General features: G+C 29.1%; 1 protein-coding gene across 1 annotated transcript in view; it reads right to left on the bottom strand.

Moving 5' to 3' along the window:
• The window catches only part of LOC112687482 (serine proteinase stubble), a 40,355-nt gene extending 39,848 nt beyond the window's left edge, over positions 1 to 507 (bottom strand). Inside the window, exon 1 of the mRNA XM_025560212.1 lies at positions 45 to 507. Coding sequence (XP_025415997.1) covers positions 45 to 89 — 45 coding nt within the window. The 5' untranslated portion in view covers positions 90 to 507. The remainder of the gene's footprint in view (positions 1 to 44) is intronic.
• Between the last annotated feature and the right edge of the window lie 18,855 nt (positions 508 to 19,362).

Raw genomic sequence — 19,362 nt, 5'->3', positions numbered from 1 at the left:
ATTTTTTCGTTCCCGCTCTTGGTCCGTACATCAAAACTACGTACCTTTTTTCCGTCTAGTTTATCAATGGTTTGTCGTCGACTCGGCATGCCCGGCGGTGCCTAGTCCAGATGCGTTTCCGGCCTGACGCATGATCCGCCCCGGAGGAATCGCGAGAAACGAACTTTTCGGAGACGTGGCAGGAAAAAAAAAAGGAAACGCACCGGACGATGAACGAAACTAACGCGTTCGGGACACTCGCGGTTCAGTCGGACGACCGTGGCAGCGATGCGTCGCAGTCGGACGGACGGTTGTGCGATGGCGTCGGACGTGATGACGGGCGCGCTCGCATAGTAAGCGACGGGCAGCAAGTCGTGTGTGGAAGTCGGACGATATGCGCGGGCGAAACGATCGCGCGACAGTTGTCGTTCCCGGTCGGGTTACGTTTGCTCTTTCCGGACTCGGCGGTGGCGGAACAACACGACGGTCGGGCGAACGGGACACGGGTCGACTGCCGGCGTACGAGACGAGCACGTGGCTTTGACGCGGACGGATTCTTGCGTCGACTCGACGAAGGGGGGAACAACCGTTCGCGCGCGCCGTTGGAGTGGGTCATATTATTATTATTATTATTATGATCATCTTCGTACGTTTTAAAATAATGTTATTATTTGTATTTGTATTATTTTTTGTATTGTTATGTTCGCGGATTGCAACTCGAAACTTACCGTATCATTATGCGTATTTAACGCGATAAGTGCGTTTATTGTTTCATTGCGACCGTCCGTGCACGCATCACAGTACATTTATTTTTACATTGCGCTTGCGCGGAACGTGTATGTCGTTCGTGGCGAGATGTTGGTCGCGTCGAAAGCGCCAACACTCAAGTACGTTTTTTGTTCATGGTTTTCGACATTAAACGATACCTAAAAAATATAAAAAAAAATATTAATTGCCAATGTAAACAACATTAGGTACGACGCGCCTGAGAAATGACACAACCGAACGGTAACATCGGAAAGATTAAAGAAAAACGATAATGAAAATAATATCGATAACCGTTGAGTGTACCAGCTTAGTGTTCAGAGCGATACGACAAGCTTATTTAACTGAAAATCAGCAAATGAGTCGTATGAGGTAGCCGAGGAACAATCTACTCAATAGAAAAATGGCGAGTCGTGAACATCAAACATTCTACTTGACAAGCATCCGAAGCCGTATGCGGACTTCTAACACTCGTTTCAAAAACTTTATCGTTTGTTCGCAGTCGAGTTGTAAAACGTAACGTGTACATTGTGATATTCGCGTAATGTGTCTGTTGCTCGGATTTGACACACTTACGGGTGAAAATAAGTGATGTGAAAAAATAATTCGGTTCGTTTTTTTATTTTTCCAAGACTACAGTATGCACCACCGTTTATTAATATTAAAACATTTGATGAAATTATTAATTTATTTAGTATTGAAAACTATTTGATTTTTTTTTTCCAATAGTCACGAAACGTGTAAATATTATTTATTCTTGAAACATTCATATACTGTTACTTTTTACTCGATCCGGTATCGATGTTATTCTTCGGAATCTCTTTTCGTTTTAGATTAATTTCTTATTTTTACTTCCGAACTATTCGTTCTGGCGATTAATACATCACATAATTATTCAAAACTCATTGCAATCATGGTCCAATCTACTACGAAAAAGTTTTTCATTTCAAAATATATTTTTGTTGCATTAATTTAAAATATTTTATCAAACACCTAAACGTAAAACAATACAAATAAACTTCTCTAGGTAATTTAAATAACGGTCAGTTCTTCTTTTAATCGGTATTAAACTTTTTTTTTCGATACGTGATTAAATGAAATCAGTTTAAATAGACCAATCATGAAGGTGGTTAAACTAACGGTTATTTTTCTTGGTAAATATTTTAATTATATTTTAATTATATCACACGATATGTGTAGTTATTTACAATTTATTTATTATAAATTGTGTTAAAACTTATACACTCGTATCATATTTGAAAAATAATTAATATTTTTCTTTTATTCTATTCAATTTAACTAGCAATAAAATAATTAGAAAGAATACCAAACAAATTTGTATTTTAGTTATTCATATCAAAACTCATATTATATAATATACAAGTATTATAGTGAACACTGTATTCATGACTGATTTTAAATTATCGACCATATGAATAATAATTAAATAAATTAACCAATAATCTTAAACATAAAAACATAATTAAGTCGAGTAACTATAAAATTAAATTAATTTGTAACGTTATTGATAGTATTCGATAGCATGAAAAGCAGAATTTTGAGTTTGAAAATGGTCAAACATAATAATGTAAAATAAACTTTCTTCTAATCGTTAAATCTTAAATTCACTTAGGTTTACGATAGTATCTGCAATATCCACATAATTAATATATATTTAATTTAATAAAAAAGATATTTTGATTAAAATTAGTTTTTTTTATATGTTAATGTTTTATATTTTTATACTTGAATTCAATTTTTGCATTAAAACTTCAAGCAATAATGAAATTGATGGGTCATAAAATTTAAAATTGACAAATAAAAAAAATATATTAATGAGTATAATATTTATGTGCCTATTTAAATATGTAAGTAAACCTAATGTATATTTTTATATTTTTTTAATAGAAACTATAATATGGTCAGTAATATTATATTTTATATTTCTCGAGAATACCTATTTACAATAATTTTTAAGTCCAATAAAAACCAGTTCGTGTATACCATATTTTGAATATTTTATTACTATTATTATCATACAATATAAAGTATTCATTAATTATATATACGCAATATTATATGTATGTATAATATTATATACACACAGGGGCGAATTGGCAATTATTTTTGGCCCAAGAAATATGAAACAAGCCAGCTCATGAACCACAAATTAAACTATTTCAACCCTCCCCCTCCCAAAAAAATGCTTTATTTTGCATCCATTTCAAAACGTGTTTAGTTTCACTCCTAAATTAGTAAAATTTACAATAACTTTACTATAATTATAGCTATAATAGTTTTGGGTATGTCACATAATTAATCAGTTCCAACTTGAACTTGAAGTTTGATGTTAATACATCTTTAAATATATATTTATTTTACAAAATAAAACTTCTTTTTGGTAATTATATAATAATATAGAGCGGCCCAAACAAGAACCGGCCCATTGGGAAGATTCCCGATTTCCCGATAGGCCAATCCGCCACTGTATATACATTGGATACATAGTGTATGTATAATTATATATATTTATATCATTATCGTTTAATTAAAAATTAATTTAAGTGGCATGTTAATATATTTGAAGAGTACAATATTGATGGCTTATAATTTAATAGTGAAATCATAAATTAAAGCTTAAGATTATCCAGAATTTGATTCTCAGTCTTCTAAATTATTGGGTAGTTAAAACACAATTAAAATATCCAATTTATAAGGAAATAATGGTATAATGAAGTTAATGAAGTAAAAATATATAAGAATAATCAATAGTTAGGAATTTTCATTGCATTCAGATTATAAGCATAAGTGCTTTCATGAAACCTGAAGACATTTCAATTTCTCTATCATTGAGTAGTAAATATTGTAGTGGAATAATAACTCATTAAGGAATAGTATACCTTATTAAATATTAGTATTTTAATTAGTTTTTGGATATAAATAAATAATTATTTTTCCCTATGAAATGTCGTTTATTAATTATTTGTAGAAAGTGAATATAAATGGGAAAAAAGGTAATACATTTTGTAATACATTTTTTGTTGTACAGTATAGGCTGTTCGTTTTAATGAATATACTGTATACTATGTGTTCATAGCATAAATATTATAAATAGCTTAACTTATTGATGTCGAGAAAATGAATTAATTCTTTAATAATAAAATTAATTATCAAAAACTATAATATTCCACAATATTAATTAATAATTTTTGATATCGATGGTTTCTGATTTACTGACTATAAAATCCACTTTATTTTTCTGTAGTTCATTTCCAATTAAAATCCAGTTTTATGAAATCATTAAACATTTAAAAACTCTTAGTTTCATGTAACTATGTGGTTGTAACTAGTGAAATAGATTTTTCTGTATTTAATCTCTGTAGACAAACGTAAGTATGGTAGCTTTTCAGACTTGTCTTCGGAAGAGGTTATATATGGGTGGCCTCTCGTATTGATCCAATCCGCACAAAAGTGCTTCTCCGTTATATTTTTTTTATCTTTCATGATTTCTTCGGCGTGGTTTTATTTTTCACGGCTCCGTTTTACTGTAGAGCTTCAGCGAATTTTTCGACTTATTAATAACGTCTAACGCTGTCCGCCTTTCGAGTATTTCAACGGAACAAACGTAAAAAAGAACTCTCGTCGTGCCCAACGATCGAGATCGCGATTACGATACAGCACGTGTTCTTTTTGTTTTGTTTTATCGTTCGGAAACGTGGCGGACGTATGGCAAGTAGTCATTGGTATTTCAATTAGTGAATGTGATTCCATGTATGAGTCTTGGTAATATTATAATTGTTAGCTATTTACTTGTTATATACGAAAATATATTTTTGGATGATGAGCGTGCTGTTTTTCGTAAAAAAAAAAAAAAAATTAATTTAAACACAAATGTGCACTTGAGTGTCTTTACAACTAAATTGCGACTGATATATGGGTAGTTTGTATTGCAGTATTCAACTTATGGATTTTCGAAAGGTCTGCAATATAATTACGTTGCAAACGAGCATTTAGTGAATTTCGGGCACTGTGTTTGTCCGTCATAGGTCGATAATGTAAATATAACACGAAACTCAACGTGAAAATTCAATCACTCTAAGATGCGATATTCCACGATGGCACGTAATAAATTAAATATTCTACCGCGGAATTATCATCCAAATGGATTGGAAACTTGTGTTTAAGAGCAACATGAGCTGTATATTGGCAATAGTGCCATACAGTAAAATAGCTATAAAAAATTCAATATTTCACATGACATGTTTCACATTGAAAACAGTAATTATGTATAAGCGCATTAGGAGGCACGTAATACCGTGTGACTAAGTGGATGTCCCCGTTTTATTATTAATTTATTACTAAAATTGATTTTAAAATATCCCTGATAATTTTTAAAATCCAAATTCGATTAACTGTAATTCGAACCGTTTAAGTAACTGTACTTAAATGTATACGTGCACTTAGCAAAATGAATAATATGCAAGGTCCATTATTTTGTGTCATCCATAAAGATGAATATAACAGTTACTGATCATGTTAGGGTGCCCAAGAACAATCTAAAATCTAAAAGAAAAAAGAAAAATATTCATAATGGAGAAATGTTGTAAGGTTTATAAGCGTTTAAGATTCAAGTAGGTAGTTGAATTGGTTTTTAAAGTGGATTTTTTTAATATTGTAATATCATGTGGTTAATAATTGTAAGTTGTCTGACAACTATATTTTACATTAGGTACAAGAAAGTTGTTTCCCCTTAAGTAACCATAATATTATGTAGTTATATATTCATAAAATAATAATATGTACCTAAATGCGATTCGGTGTGAAGTGAATCCGCATCCTATACTTAAAATGAAACGCATCCAATAAAAATATGTATTATGAATTCAATTACTACTGTAAGTTGTTCAATATTTCCTTAATCATTTATTACGAGTATCTGTGAAGTACCATTAGGGGTAGCACAAATTTTAAAAATCTCATTTACTTTTTACTTAATTTATACAGACAATTTTGTTAGTTGATAAGTACATTTTTTTTTTCTCGAAAAAAGATGCTATAGTTTTCCAAAAGCGTCAATGTTACTTTTTAATCATAATTTTAATAAATAAAATATATTATATTGTATATTGACATAGAAAATTAAACGTTTTTTTTTTTTTTTTTTTTTTCGTCTCACTGAAGTAATATATATTCGTCAAAGTCTTGACAATAGTGGTCCAACAAGACAATACAGTTATAATATTTTGGTTAAACAGACGTGACTCGGTGAAAACCAAATTTTCACTCTCGATTCATACTCTTTTAGTATCGCGATACTACAGTATAATATATTTGATATTCACGTAATTACTTGACTTATACAGGATGGATTTTATCGCAAATGAAATTTACAAACCATGAACATAGTGCAAAGTTAATGAGAATATATGTAGTTATAATACGATATTAAATATTGTATACATACACGGAGGTATATAATAGGTATGCAAACGACGGAAACAGTGTCAAGTGCAAACAAATAATATCACCAGTGTGGGTATAATGTGCGAATTTGACCTTAAGACTGGCACACGGGTATACACGAGTGTGTGTATATGTATACGAGATAAATTCAGGAAGTTATGTCCTACGGGTCGGTGATAAATTACGTCGTCGAGGTAGAGATGTTCAGTTGCAGTTGGTGTCAAAGTTGTATAAGCGACCTGTATATGTTACGATTATTCCAGCTGTCGAAAATAAAACTGCTAATTAATGACAACACCAGAAGCGACAGAAACGCATAAATGCAAAACGTATAAGCACGTATCATAAAGGAGGTAGGTTCCGTGGGCTCAAAACCTCCCCAGAAATTTTCCGTAGTCACCTACAATTCTTAATATTTTTTAATTAAAATGTAAAAAGAATACCCTTAATTTAAAAGATAATTTTAAAAAAAAAGTAATCATTTTTTTTCTTAAATATAAGAGAATCGTATAAAATGTATCTATTATTGAAAAAAGGATACAATTTAAAGAATGGAAAGAATGGAAAGATAGACATTTTTATAAAAATCCTTTGACCTCTTAAAAAATATTATTTGTCCATGTGCCTAACAAGGTTTACCTACCTAATATTGTTTCAACAGAGACCTCGGATACTCGTATACGATTTTTTTTTCTAGGTTTTGTATGAAAAATATTTTCGATTTGTGGTATTGTTTAGTTAGCATTATAATAGGTTTATTAGATTTATTTTTTGTTTCAAAATACACCTTTACAGTAAAATAACTAACAATTAAAAGTAAAAATGTATTTTCCAAAAAAAAAAAAAAAAAAAACAGTCAAAAAGCAAACATATACGAATACAGTTTTAAAATTAAAAATTGGGCATTTGGAATTACATTTTATTCTTTTACCTTTCATTCTCAATACACAAAAAACAGACTTGCTTTCAACAGTCTTGATGAAAATATATTTCCAAATCCATCCTTATACCTATTTATACATATATTTAATAATAATTTGCTATTTGGCCCAACACCTTGTCTGAGTACTTGAAAACTTCCAAACTTTACCACGCAGACGTGTTTACTTTTCAACCATGCCGCAAAGTGTTTGTTGTAACCGATCGGCTTTATGAACTCATTCGAAACGAGGTGTGTGTGTGTGTGAGTGGTACAATAAACATAAGTAACTGCTGCGCTAACGTCTTCGCGGTACATATCCATATCGGTTGTGTAAACGTACGGACGACGATTCTTCTGAATTCATAAGCGGGACGCCCTCGAAAATTTCAATCGTTGGAATCCTTGATTTCTAATTTCCGATCCCGCGCGATATGTTTTCGCATTAACTGGATCCGGTCTTTACGAAAACGTCCAACCCAGATTATGTAGCTAAATATAGATAAATATATATATATACAAATATTATGTTCTATTTTCGTTTGCGAGTAGTCGTTAAAGAAAAAAACAACCGCAACCTAATAATATCCGGCCGTAAAACAACTCTAAAACCGATCTGTTTAACGATTGCGGTTCTCTTTCCGAGTTTTTCTCGACCGCGGTACAATACGCTATAAACTACACTCATATATATATATATATATATATATATATATATAATATTATATTATAATGCATAAACGTTGTTACCGAACGCGGCGTAAAGTTTCCTAAACGTGAGTTTTTGTATCTCAATCATTTTTCAGAGAGCGCGCGCGCGCGCCGACCACAACGCGTTTATCACATCCGATGTGGACACACGATGTTAACATATGTTCGCGTGTACACATGGATGAATGAAATCATATATTATTGAAAATTAACGATCTCGACGGGATGTGCTTATCATATATACGCACGCATGGAAATTATACACTTTGTACACTTCAACCCGATTCGTAAACACCGTAATTAGGTGATTCCATGTTCGGCTGTGTGTGTGTGTGTGTGTGTGTGCGTATGCTTATTGTATTTATCTGTACGTGTGTGTTTAGATTGCCGTTTACATGTGCACACCGCTGCGCTATTCAAACGTCATGTTCACGTATTAAATCTTCCATACGTTTACCCTATATTATCATTTTACTTTCTTTGCTCAAATGTATGAGAATATATTTTGTACCTGTACACGCTATGACCAACAATACACTAATGCGTATACATTTTAAACGATTTTTTGACCTCCATAACGCGCTATCGTCTTGGTACCACCCGCCTGTTATGGTCTACGAACTGTATAATCAAACTCAAAGGTAGACCCATTGAAATCGCTATTTCAGATCATGCCCTGTTAACGGTTGGTTTTAAAAATTATTTTTATTTTCTTAAGTTCGATCAATATAAAGTGTTACATAAAAGTATGTATAAGAAAGACAATACTAGCATTTATACGAGTATATATATGTTTGTTATACGTGATTTATACATATAAAATTATATACGTTACATGAACGGAAGCTTTTTTTTTATACAACCGAAGTGTACTTATTTTCTAAGTTCCGGATTTTTACGAATATGTGTAACTCAATTTAATAGTTTTTTTTTTTTTTTTGCGTCTACCAAATAATATTATTCCTTAACGATAAAAAACACTTTTTGTTATTCAAGTGCATTTTCATTAAAAATTAAATTAAAAAATAACATTTGTACGACGAATTTAATGAGTTTACGGAGGAAATAGAAACATATTATAAAATGCTCTAAAAAGATTTCGATTATTTTTCATTCCTTTGGTTTTTCTCATCGCTATAACAGTACAATATACTTTGTAATTATTATCATCAACCTCGTTGATTACTCAACGTATTCTACACATCCTCTTCAAATTGTGATTAATCACCAGTAGGATGTGCGTTGTCTATCGAAAGCCAAATTATACAACTTACTGTGCCGACCATGACCCGGTATAACGATAATAATATGTAAAAAAGATCAGTACGAGACGAATCGATCATCGTAGGTAGGTAAAAAGATCACTGGATTAATGATGAAACGCGTCATTATAAATTTGAATCGTTACATAGTCAATTGCCGGAGTGGGTTACAAGCTAAATAACAATGGCAAAAAAATAAAATAAACTTTACAAACTATTAATATTGTGAACCGGATGGTATTATGAAATATCTAACTGTATTCATTACATAACGACTTTTCAAAGTTCTCAAACACTCCCATATGTGTTATATAAAAAGTATTGTGTCAAAATAATAAAATAATAAAAATTGTAAAATGGTTAATACCCGTAAATTAATATATCAATAAAACAACAAATATTTTATACATATGTAAATATATATATAAATGATTAAATAAAAGCTTAGTTTAGAGCATTATTATATTTGTAAAGTACAACTGGTTTCGAATTAAAACTTCATCATCAGTTATACAAAGTAAAAAAAATCGTGACTGAATATGAAAAATTAAATTGCAACAATAAAGTCTAGAGTCATTATTTCTTCATATATAATATATGTTGTTTTATTTATATATTGATAACGAAATGTTGTGAGTGTGTTCTATCATGAGAATCAACGACGATCAGTTGTATGCTAACATACAATTGTATTGCTGTTAAGAAAATACTGCAGTACAAATATGATTGAAAATAACTTAAAATAACGATCAATAAACTAGCAAAATTAGGCATAGTTTAAAATAAATACTTTAAAACGCAATATTATAAAAGTTCAATCAGAAAAAAAATGTAATAAGTGTAATTGTTATAATAATTTAAAACTTAAACGTTTTTTACTATTATTATAAATATAATGCATTTAAGGATTATTTCATATTCAAATATCTGATATTTGTATAATCATTGTATATTTTAAAAACCTGTATTTTGGCCGTGTTAGTATTTATGAATATTTTTTAAGAACTTTGTATAAAATTTACATTTTTAGTTGTGAATTAAATACGATGTAAACATGGTTTTTTTTTTAATTTATTGTTTATCATAATAATAAATGGGAGACTCAATAAAATAACATGGACTACAATGCCATACATAAATACATGTCACACATTAAATATTTTAACTAACGAATGAAAGCCATAAGAATTAATTAAATTTGCATAAGCAACAGGATTTTTACCGAAAACTTTGATTTTTATTAATTTAATCTATTGTTTCACTACAACCCATGTCTTTACAAACAATTTCATTAATGTATAATTGATTGTTCCTTTTTGATTTGAAAATCATGACACACATATCATCTTAATTGAACGATCGACCATATGTGGCATAACATAAAGCGTGTGTAATCAAAACAATTTAGAGTAATGTGGAAAAGTGTGAAAAATTATTGTACGTGTGTGTGTGTGTGTGTGTGTGTGTGTGTGTTAAGTGAAACCCACAAAAATAGAGGTTTATCAGAAACATGTTAAAGTAACATTAATGACTAAATTATAATTATTAATATTACTTGTTCCTTTTTGACCCTTCGTTAATACACTCTGAGAGTTATGATTATTATTTTATTGGTGTGGTCGTGTTTATAGATTATTGGTGCAATGTAGGTTTGCATTTTGCTATATTTATTAACTATAGAATCAGAAAACAGTAAAATACGATATAAAGTCTCACTTATAAAAATATAATAAATAATAATTTATATTTTAATTATATTGATTTATATTTATATTTATATAAATATATAATAAATATCACCTTGAGATAAATTATATCAAATATTGGTAAAATGGTTATAAATAAACATTAAAATAGGAAAAACTATGAGGTTTAGGCTATGTAATTAATTATAGTACGTTTACCATCTCTATTGTATTGAAGTATTAAGAATCATCATTCAACGTTTACATCAGTGGCACTGTGGTGACAATATCTGTAAATCTGCTTGCTTACAGTTGAATACAATTAAAGATAATAGTATGCAAGCTCACTTGAGTGATTTAAATGTATAGTACGATTTTTATTTACGAACATTTGGTGGTATAAAATTAATACTAATAATAAAATATATTTGTTAACTTTTTGTTTGATCTCTGATATACCTGATGAGGGGAGATATGATTAAATTTTATATTTTCATACCAACAGAAATTATATTTTTCTAGAACCACAAAAAATTTTAATGAGTGCACTGAACTATTTTTTCCTATTTATCTTTATTTACATTAATGTTCTTCAGATTCGATTTGATATTTTTGAGGGTAAAATTCTCAGCCTAGTTTTATTTAAATATTTAGTTTTTCTTATGAAGAAATCAAGTTTTACTTTACGTATTAAATTTAACATAGTATTATAAAATAATAATATAGTAATATTTACTTTATGAACTGAAAAGGAAATAATTTATTATTTTTAACTTTAAATAAGAAAAAGTGGGCAATTTTTTTTTTACGCGTTGTTTTTTATTTTTGTATTATTATAAAACCGTATTGCAATTTTCAATATTTTATGAAAGAAAAAAAAAATATTAGCACCAAAAAACAATAATACAATTTAATTTTTTATTTATTTGAACAAATGTCTATGAAGGCTCAAGTACAGTAAGGCAATATAACTCAACTAACATTAATATAATACTATGTTACAAATAACATACATTTTTAATAAAATTATGTAATTACTTTTTACTGTTATAATATATTATCTAATGCTACTGTACTTGGGCCACGGCCCCTTTTGAATGTAAAATAAATAAATAAACATAAAAAAATAAGGTTTAATCAAAACAGTAATTAGCAAATTAAGTTAAATATAATAAATAAACCATATATTTAACCAAATATATAAGATATAATAACAATGAGTTTAAAATACAAAAAAACATGGGTTGAATGGATATACATCTATAATATTCAAGAAATTAAAAATAATCATGACATATAAGAGTAAATATGTAAATTTTATCTATTACTACTCGTGTACATAAATCTGTATTTAAATTTAAGTTTTACTACATATTCAGCAATTACAATTACGATACGTTTTGTTACTTTACCCTGTATTAAATTATATATTTCTGATGCAATTCAAGTACATTATTCTTACGAGAATTCATTTTCCATAGCAATACATTTTAGTCGATTCCATATGAGGTTGATTGCAATTATAAACGTATGAAATTGATACCACATGTTATAAGGAATTTTAAATCCTTTAATATACCTTAGTTCTCATCAAGAAAGAAAAAAGAACGATAAATTGGTTTAATTAATATCGCTGTTAGCCGCAATAGCAAAATATAATAATAGTTATAAAATAGGTGGTTTAGAAAGCGAGTCATAGACATAATTAAAAAATAAAACATTTTAATTAGATTACAGTATTATTATGATAAAACGATTTACGATGAAATATTATGTTAGTTAAATGTGGAAAATTTTTATTTTTACATTTATTTTTAATTTTTTATTTTTTACACTAATTATAACGAAATACACGTAGAAAGCCATTTGCAACGCGCTAAGATAGTAGCTGGTCACTTTTACTATGTATTTTGTTCGTCACCTAACAAACGGAATTAGAAAAAACATAATTTTTTTTTGCCTCTCCCGTATTTTTTTCACGCCTACCGAGAAACCGACCAGCCCCCAACTCCTTTGCAATATGACGACGCGTGTAGACAAACGACGACAAGTGACTAGCGTTTAAACGACCTAAGTAAATGATTTGAAGAAGTAGATAAGTGAAAACAAACAATATAATAATATTATAAATTCATGGTGTCGTAATATACCCATTCATTCAAATTTACCGTTTTGCGGTCATGTGTTGCGCATGTCAAACGATGTCCTAAGTCAATGCACACCGCGGCGGCTGCGGCGGTGACGGAGTGAAACTATTTTGACAAAACAATAACCATTTTATATAGTATAGCATGAGTGGGAATTAAATCTGATGATGATATTTTACTCTTACGGTTTTTGAGTTTTTATTTTATAAACTAATCTTACGAATATAATATGACGTATGGAGGGTATTATAAAATGCAGATCCATGAATTCATAAAATATAATATTAATATTGTACTGTTATACTTACACCTATGATTAAAATACGACGTAAGTTAACTATTATATTTATATTCAATTTTCAACTGTGGTAGGTATACATTTATTACGAAAAGTGTAATTCGTTTTTACGTTGGTTTATCCTAATGAACAAGAAAATACTATTCTCTTTAAATTGGCTCAACTGTTGTCCTATACCTATTTGCTATATTTATATGCCTTTATACGAGACGTGTTCCGTAGTATTTTTGTTTATTAGATACGAGCAAAAATCTAAGACTAAAGAAATTATTTGCCGGTTCATATAGTTATCGGTCAAAAATAACGTAGCGTGACATTGTAGTTTAAAACGAAATTGAAGATGAAAAAAATAAATAGTCATTTAAAGTGGTCGTTCTCTTACAGTAAGAAATTCGTAACAGAAAAACACACCAGTGTAACGATTTCAAATAATCTGTCAATTCTATCTTTTTTTTTTTTTTATTCATTATTTATCTTCAAATAAAAAGTTACAACCATTTTAATTTTATTTGCATAAATTCAGAGTCTTGTCTTGACATTATAATTAGTATTAAATTGTAGTTCTTATTTTTCGCTTACATTAATCAAATACTAAATCTGGGTTATAAGACGGTCACAATAAATTCTGACAACAATTTTATATCATAATATTAATAATTACATAATAACACAATAATATACAATATACAAACAATATTATTGCTTCGGAGTGTATTATTATTTTTTAAATTCTTTGCAATCTTAACATCACATTAGATTTTTCATAACAATTTATTTAAGATTTTTAGTGTTGAATATCGTCAGCTTTATTTAATTTCATTCTAACCTATACACAGCAGTGCAATAGAGAATAATTTTAATATTTGAAACCTTGTACAAACATAAAAAAAAAAGAAATTAACTTTAGTCTTGGACTTAAAAAAAAAAGTTCTTATTCTATTTATTTTTAATTTGTTTTTAAATTTATAACAATTACTATACTTTATATACATTTTTGTCACACAACGAATACCTAACATCCAGTAACTGTATCTTAAGTCTTCTCACATGTACTATGTATACAATTTGAAATTGGGTTAGGTCAGTTCTCTCAGACATCATTTAGCATAGTATAAAAAATATAATTATGAATATTCAAATGCAAATGTGAGAAATACACAGCTTTGAAAATTAAAATAATATTATACAAAAACTCATTCTCTTTAATGCAAATTTCAGAAAGTAAAAACAGAAAAATAAATAATGGTTTTTTTCTGAAATATGCTTACATAACCTTGTAGCTTTTGGAAACGATGAAAGTTATATTTGTTAAAACTAATGCTTTATGCTATTCAATTCCTTGAAAAAATCAATTCAATTATATAAAAAAAAAAATCGTATGTCATGTACAGTGAAGGATAATAGCAGCGCTTCGAGGAAAAATATTTAAAACAAAAACTATAACAAAGTTCTAAAAACATTATAAATAAATAAATAAATGTATTTATTTATTACAAGCGTATTACAGTGTAACTATAACACAAGTAAGCAATTGAGTGATAAGTATAGAATAACAAAATGTAGGGAAAAGTATACGTCATGTAGATGCATAACAGAGGTTATTGTTATTTTATGACAGTTATGGATTTGGTATAAAATTATTAACCGTGTTCATCATCATAGATTAAAACTATTGATTTGTTCAAAAAATTATATTTATATTTTAACACCGCTTCGTAATTGTTTTATTTTTTTTTTTCGATCTTGGTATAAATGCACAGCATTTTAATACGGGAACCGCAACGACACAAACAGGTAAGCGGTAAAATATTAGTCGAAATTAATTATGATACATACCTAGCGGGAATGTCGTTGTGAACCCGCGTCATTTAGTTATTTGTAACATTCGCGTTTCCTTTATAAATGTGAGCGTCCGTGAAATTGGACCTATAGAAATACTACCGTGGTATATTAGAGCGTATACCGCTGCAGGGACAGTTTTAAGTCACATATAGCGCATTACTCGACCGTGCTCGACACCGGACACTCAATTTTTCCAGCAGTCTCTCGAAAATCTCGCAAATTTTGTGCTTATATAGTGTTTTAGTTAAAGTATAGTAGTCAAATTCGCTTTGCGCATTTATTCGATTGGTTGTGTAGATGCAAATAGCACTTCACAATACTTTGACGTACCACATGGTTCATAATATTTTCGGTGTTAACCTACTCCGATCGTTTGAGTTGACATCTATGTTTATGCAAAGTGACCGTATTATTGTTTGACATAAATAAACTGAAAGTTTTCTAAACGATTTTTACTTTTGAGTGTACCGCTCCATATATAGTGGTGTTATAAAAATTATATACAATAAAACGTCTAAATTACGGACGCTCTCGTTCATCGAAATTTTGCCCATTATTTGAAGGAGGAGATTTCACCATATTTCGCTTTATTTCACGAAATAAATGTAAAGATATATTAAAATACGTCAAATAAATTAAACCGTCACATTAGTTCAATTTTATCAGTTATATGGTACATATAGTTCACCACATAAGTACATAGTAAACCAACTTTAAGCATTAATTTTTAATATATACGTCATTTAGTGGATATTTATAGCGTGATTTATGATGACTACTCAGATCTCTTGCGCCTCGATTCACGTGAACTTTTGAAAGTCAAAAATACGATTTGTTCGTGGTGTTTTTTTTTTTTTTTGCTTTTTTTTGCGTACGTCTGTACGGAAATTATCGAACCGAGGAATATCACGCGGCAAAAACGTTTTGCATTCTAATCTTTATTACTATTGCGTACTTGTTTTTGTAAGTAGTGGGCTAGCTATATATGTACCGGACAACTTCCTGGTGGCCCCCGAGGATCCGGGATGAGTTGCGTTCTAGTGGTCCGTAGATTGGTGGTCGGCTTCAAAATAATAACGTCTCCGGGGAGGGATCGTGACTAATACAGTTGCGGTATGACTAACTCGTGTTTTACCAGGTTCACAATCGGTAACCGCTAAAGTCGATTACAAAACACCCTGCGCAAATAATTACGGTCGGGTCATGCGGGAAACAAGCACCCACGACGACCGTGGGTGAAAGTAAACACGCATTCGTCATAGTATTTGTCCGGTTGTCCGTCTGTGAAATCTCAGACGACTGGGAAATGATTCATTCAGGTGAAATTGGATTTTTTTTTCCGCGACAATCGTTTTTCTCTCCGTTGAATTGTTTTTAATCTTTTTCTTCATATTTTTAGCGCTAAGCGATCGGTACTTACCATATACTGACTACCTATTTTTATTATGAACCGTATTGTTGTTAATCTAAAAACAAAATTTGTAATATAAAATTATTATTTTAATAATAAAAATATTAAACGATTTTACATAAATGATAAAACAAGAATTATAACTATCTATTGGTCGTACATATTCGTGTTTAAACATACACACGTATTCTCACTTATATATATTTATATGTTTGTGTATGAGTGTTTTTTTTTTTAATATTAGTTGAAAATATTGGTTTTTGTACAAATGCATATATTTTGAACATTTAAATGATACAATTCCGTTGAATCATTTTTTTGTTTAGGTCTAAGACTTTGTCATATAAAATGTTCTCTCTGCATCATCTTTGACATGCGAACTTTTCATTCAACCTTCAGATCATTGTATATAATATAACAAATATGTTTGATTGTACTCAAGAAAAAATGTTTGAATGGTTTTAATTTCGATTGATCTAGAAAAACATAGATAAAAAATTCGAAAATCTCTCAGTTCAAACTTAAAATCGCTTTATCGAAATGTTTTATATTTTTTTCAGAAAACAATTCAAGAAGGTTTTTATAATTGTTTTCAAAAGCACATCATCTAATTGTGGTTCGAAATTGTACGTATACATGCTCGGAGAACAGTAATAAACTTTATGAGTTAAATTAATTTGATAGGTACACGGTTATTTTGCTGCACACGACGTATCGCAATAGTAATTTGATTCATAGGCAGAACCAAACGGTTTTACGACGACTTGTCGAACACGCCCCAAAGTCGCTAACTATTGATTACCATATAAGACATATGGTAACATTTATTATATTAAACACTCCTCTCGATCATTATATTTGCATCGAACTAAGATCAGTTCGTTGTTAAAACAATACTATAAAATGTACTATTAATGTCTCATTGCCGAAATAAATGGTTTCGTGTGGTATACGCATGACTGAAACCTATTATAGTGTAATCTTTAATTATTCACTGTAAATAGAATATGTATTAGTGTGTGTCGGCGTAGGATTCTAATATGTTAATTTATTCGTAAGAGCCTCTGGATGCTACCAATCTTCTAGCAAGGAAACATAAGCTTTTATTCCACATGTTCAGTTATTTCAGTTTTTCATTAACCGTAAACTATATAGTATACTTATTTTCAAAGGTAATATTTTATGTACGTGAAGTTGGCTCCCCTAAATCAAGCTAGCAATTTCAAATCTTCACAGGCATTTTGCAATTAATTTGCTATAATTTGCTATGTAGTTTTCAGAATTTGCATACACGCGGTTTTCCCAAGAATACATTTTTGACTTGTTATACTTAAAGCAAGCCTGTATAACTTCAACAGATGTTGAGAATTTAAGAAAGCCTTAGTGGTTTAGATGTATAAAGAAAATAGAATATTTTATAGAATATTTCCCGTTGTAAGATGCTGAAAATATTTGGATGTTAAATACAATTACTTATTATAATACATTTTATTTTTTAATATATCAAAATCACTGCCGCAATAACCGTGTGTGTTACGTGTGTCAAAAACACGGGCTATCTTATATTATATATTCAAGCAATAAATTAAATTATAACTTGTTTATTACTGTCTTTCTTATAATTTTTTTTTTTAATCGTAAATTATTTACACACATATCTCAAACAATTTAGTTTTTTAAATATTTCTAATTTTTATTTAAAATTAACTTAAAATAATTATTAAAAAAAATAATTTTAGATTTTTACATATATAATTAAATGTTTAGTTAACTGAATTTTTTCTCGATTTGAAATTTTCTGAATTTCTTTAATTAGATCGTTGTGTATTTCCCAATGTCATTTATCATTATGTTGACCATAATAAAATGAAATAAATAGTTTTTGAATACTATCCTGAATACTAAACCAGTAGATTCTACTGAGTACAAATACAGACCGCTGAATAACTGATAATAAGAAAAATGATTTGAACAATATCAAATACCATTTAATATAAAATAATATTAACTGTATGAATGTGTAAATTTAGAAACATTATGTGAATAGTATTATACCAATCCACTAGATACACAAGACAAAACCAAGGAACCAAAAAGACCAAGTGATTAGCTGAACAAATTATACTCAGAATTCATCTATTTCTGTAATATATTTTAGTCACAATGAATGTTATATATTTCTATAATTAAATTATATACTAATGTAATATACTATATGTGCATTATACATAACACCAGTTCAACTCACAACTCGTATTAAATTTTAAAATACCCTAATATAAATGAATTCTTGCTATAATGTAAAATAAAATAAATCTGTAAATTAGTCATCACGTAATTGATATATGAGTACAAATTTTTTTTAAATGTTTATTGAGTAAAAATTATTTTTTATTAAGTATAATAATAAAATAATGGAAATAAGTTTAAATACAATGCATCAAAATTTCCCAGGAGTCCAGTTTGAGTTCGTTATGTTTTTAACTAAATGTAGTACCTACCTAGATAATTCATATTGCTCATAGATTTTATTTTCAGGTAAGTGGATTGTGCTAAAAAATAATTTTTGAATGTCTTGACTTGACCTCCTTTTTACCATTCTAATAACAAATCATGGCATCACTACTGGTTACACTTTTTTAAATCAGCATTGAAATGCAAATTATTTGTCAAAAAATGAAATCAGTGTAATATTAATTAAGCAATATCGGGGTAATTTTTTTAATCATAGGTTCAAATGACTATATAGCTTGAAATAAGATGCGGAGGGCTTTGTAGAATATATAGTTTCATACAATAATTTCCAGAAAAATCATAGGTATACAAATTCTAAAAACTACATAGCAAATTATAGCAAATTAATTTCAAAATTCCTGTGAA

The sequence above is a fragment of the Sipha flava genome, unplaced genomic scaffold, assembly GCF_003268045.1.
Source record: "Sipha flava isolate LNK unplaced genomic scaffold, YSA_version1 109_pilon_pilon, whole genome shotgun sequence".
In the NCBI taxonomy this organism is placed as follows: domain Eukaryota; kingdom Metazoa; phylum Arthropoda; class Insecta; order Hemiptera; family Aphididae; genus Sipha; species Sipha flava.
Note: the sequence above shows the minus strand (reverse complement) of the source record. Positions and strands in the feature narration are given on the sequence as shown.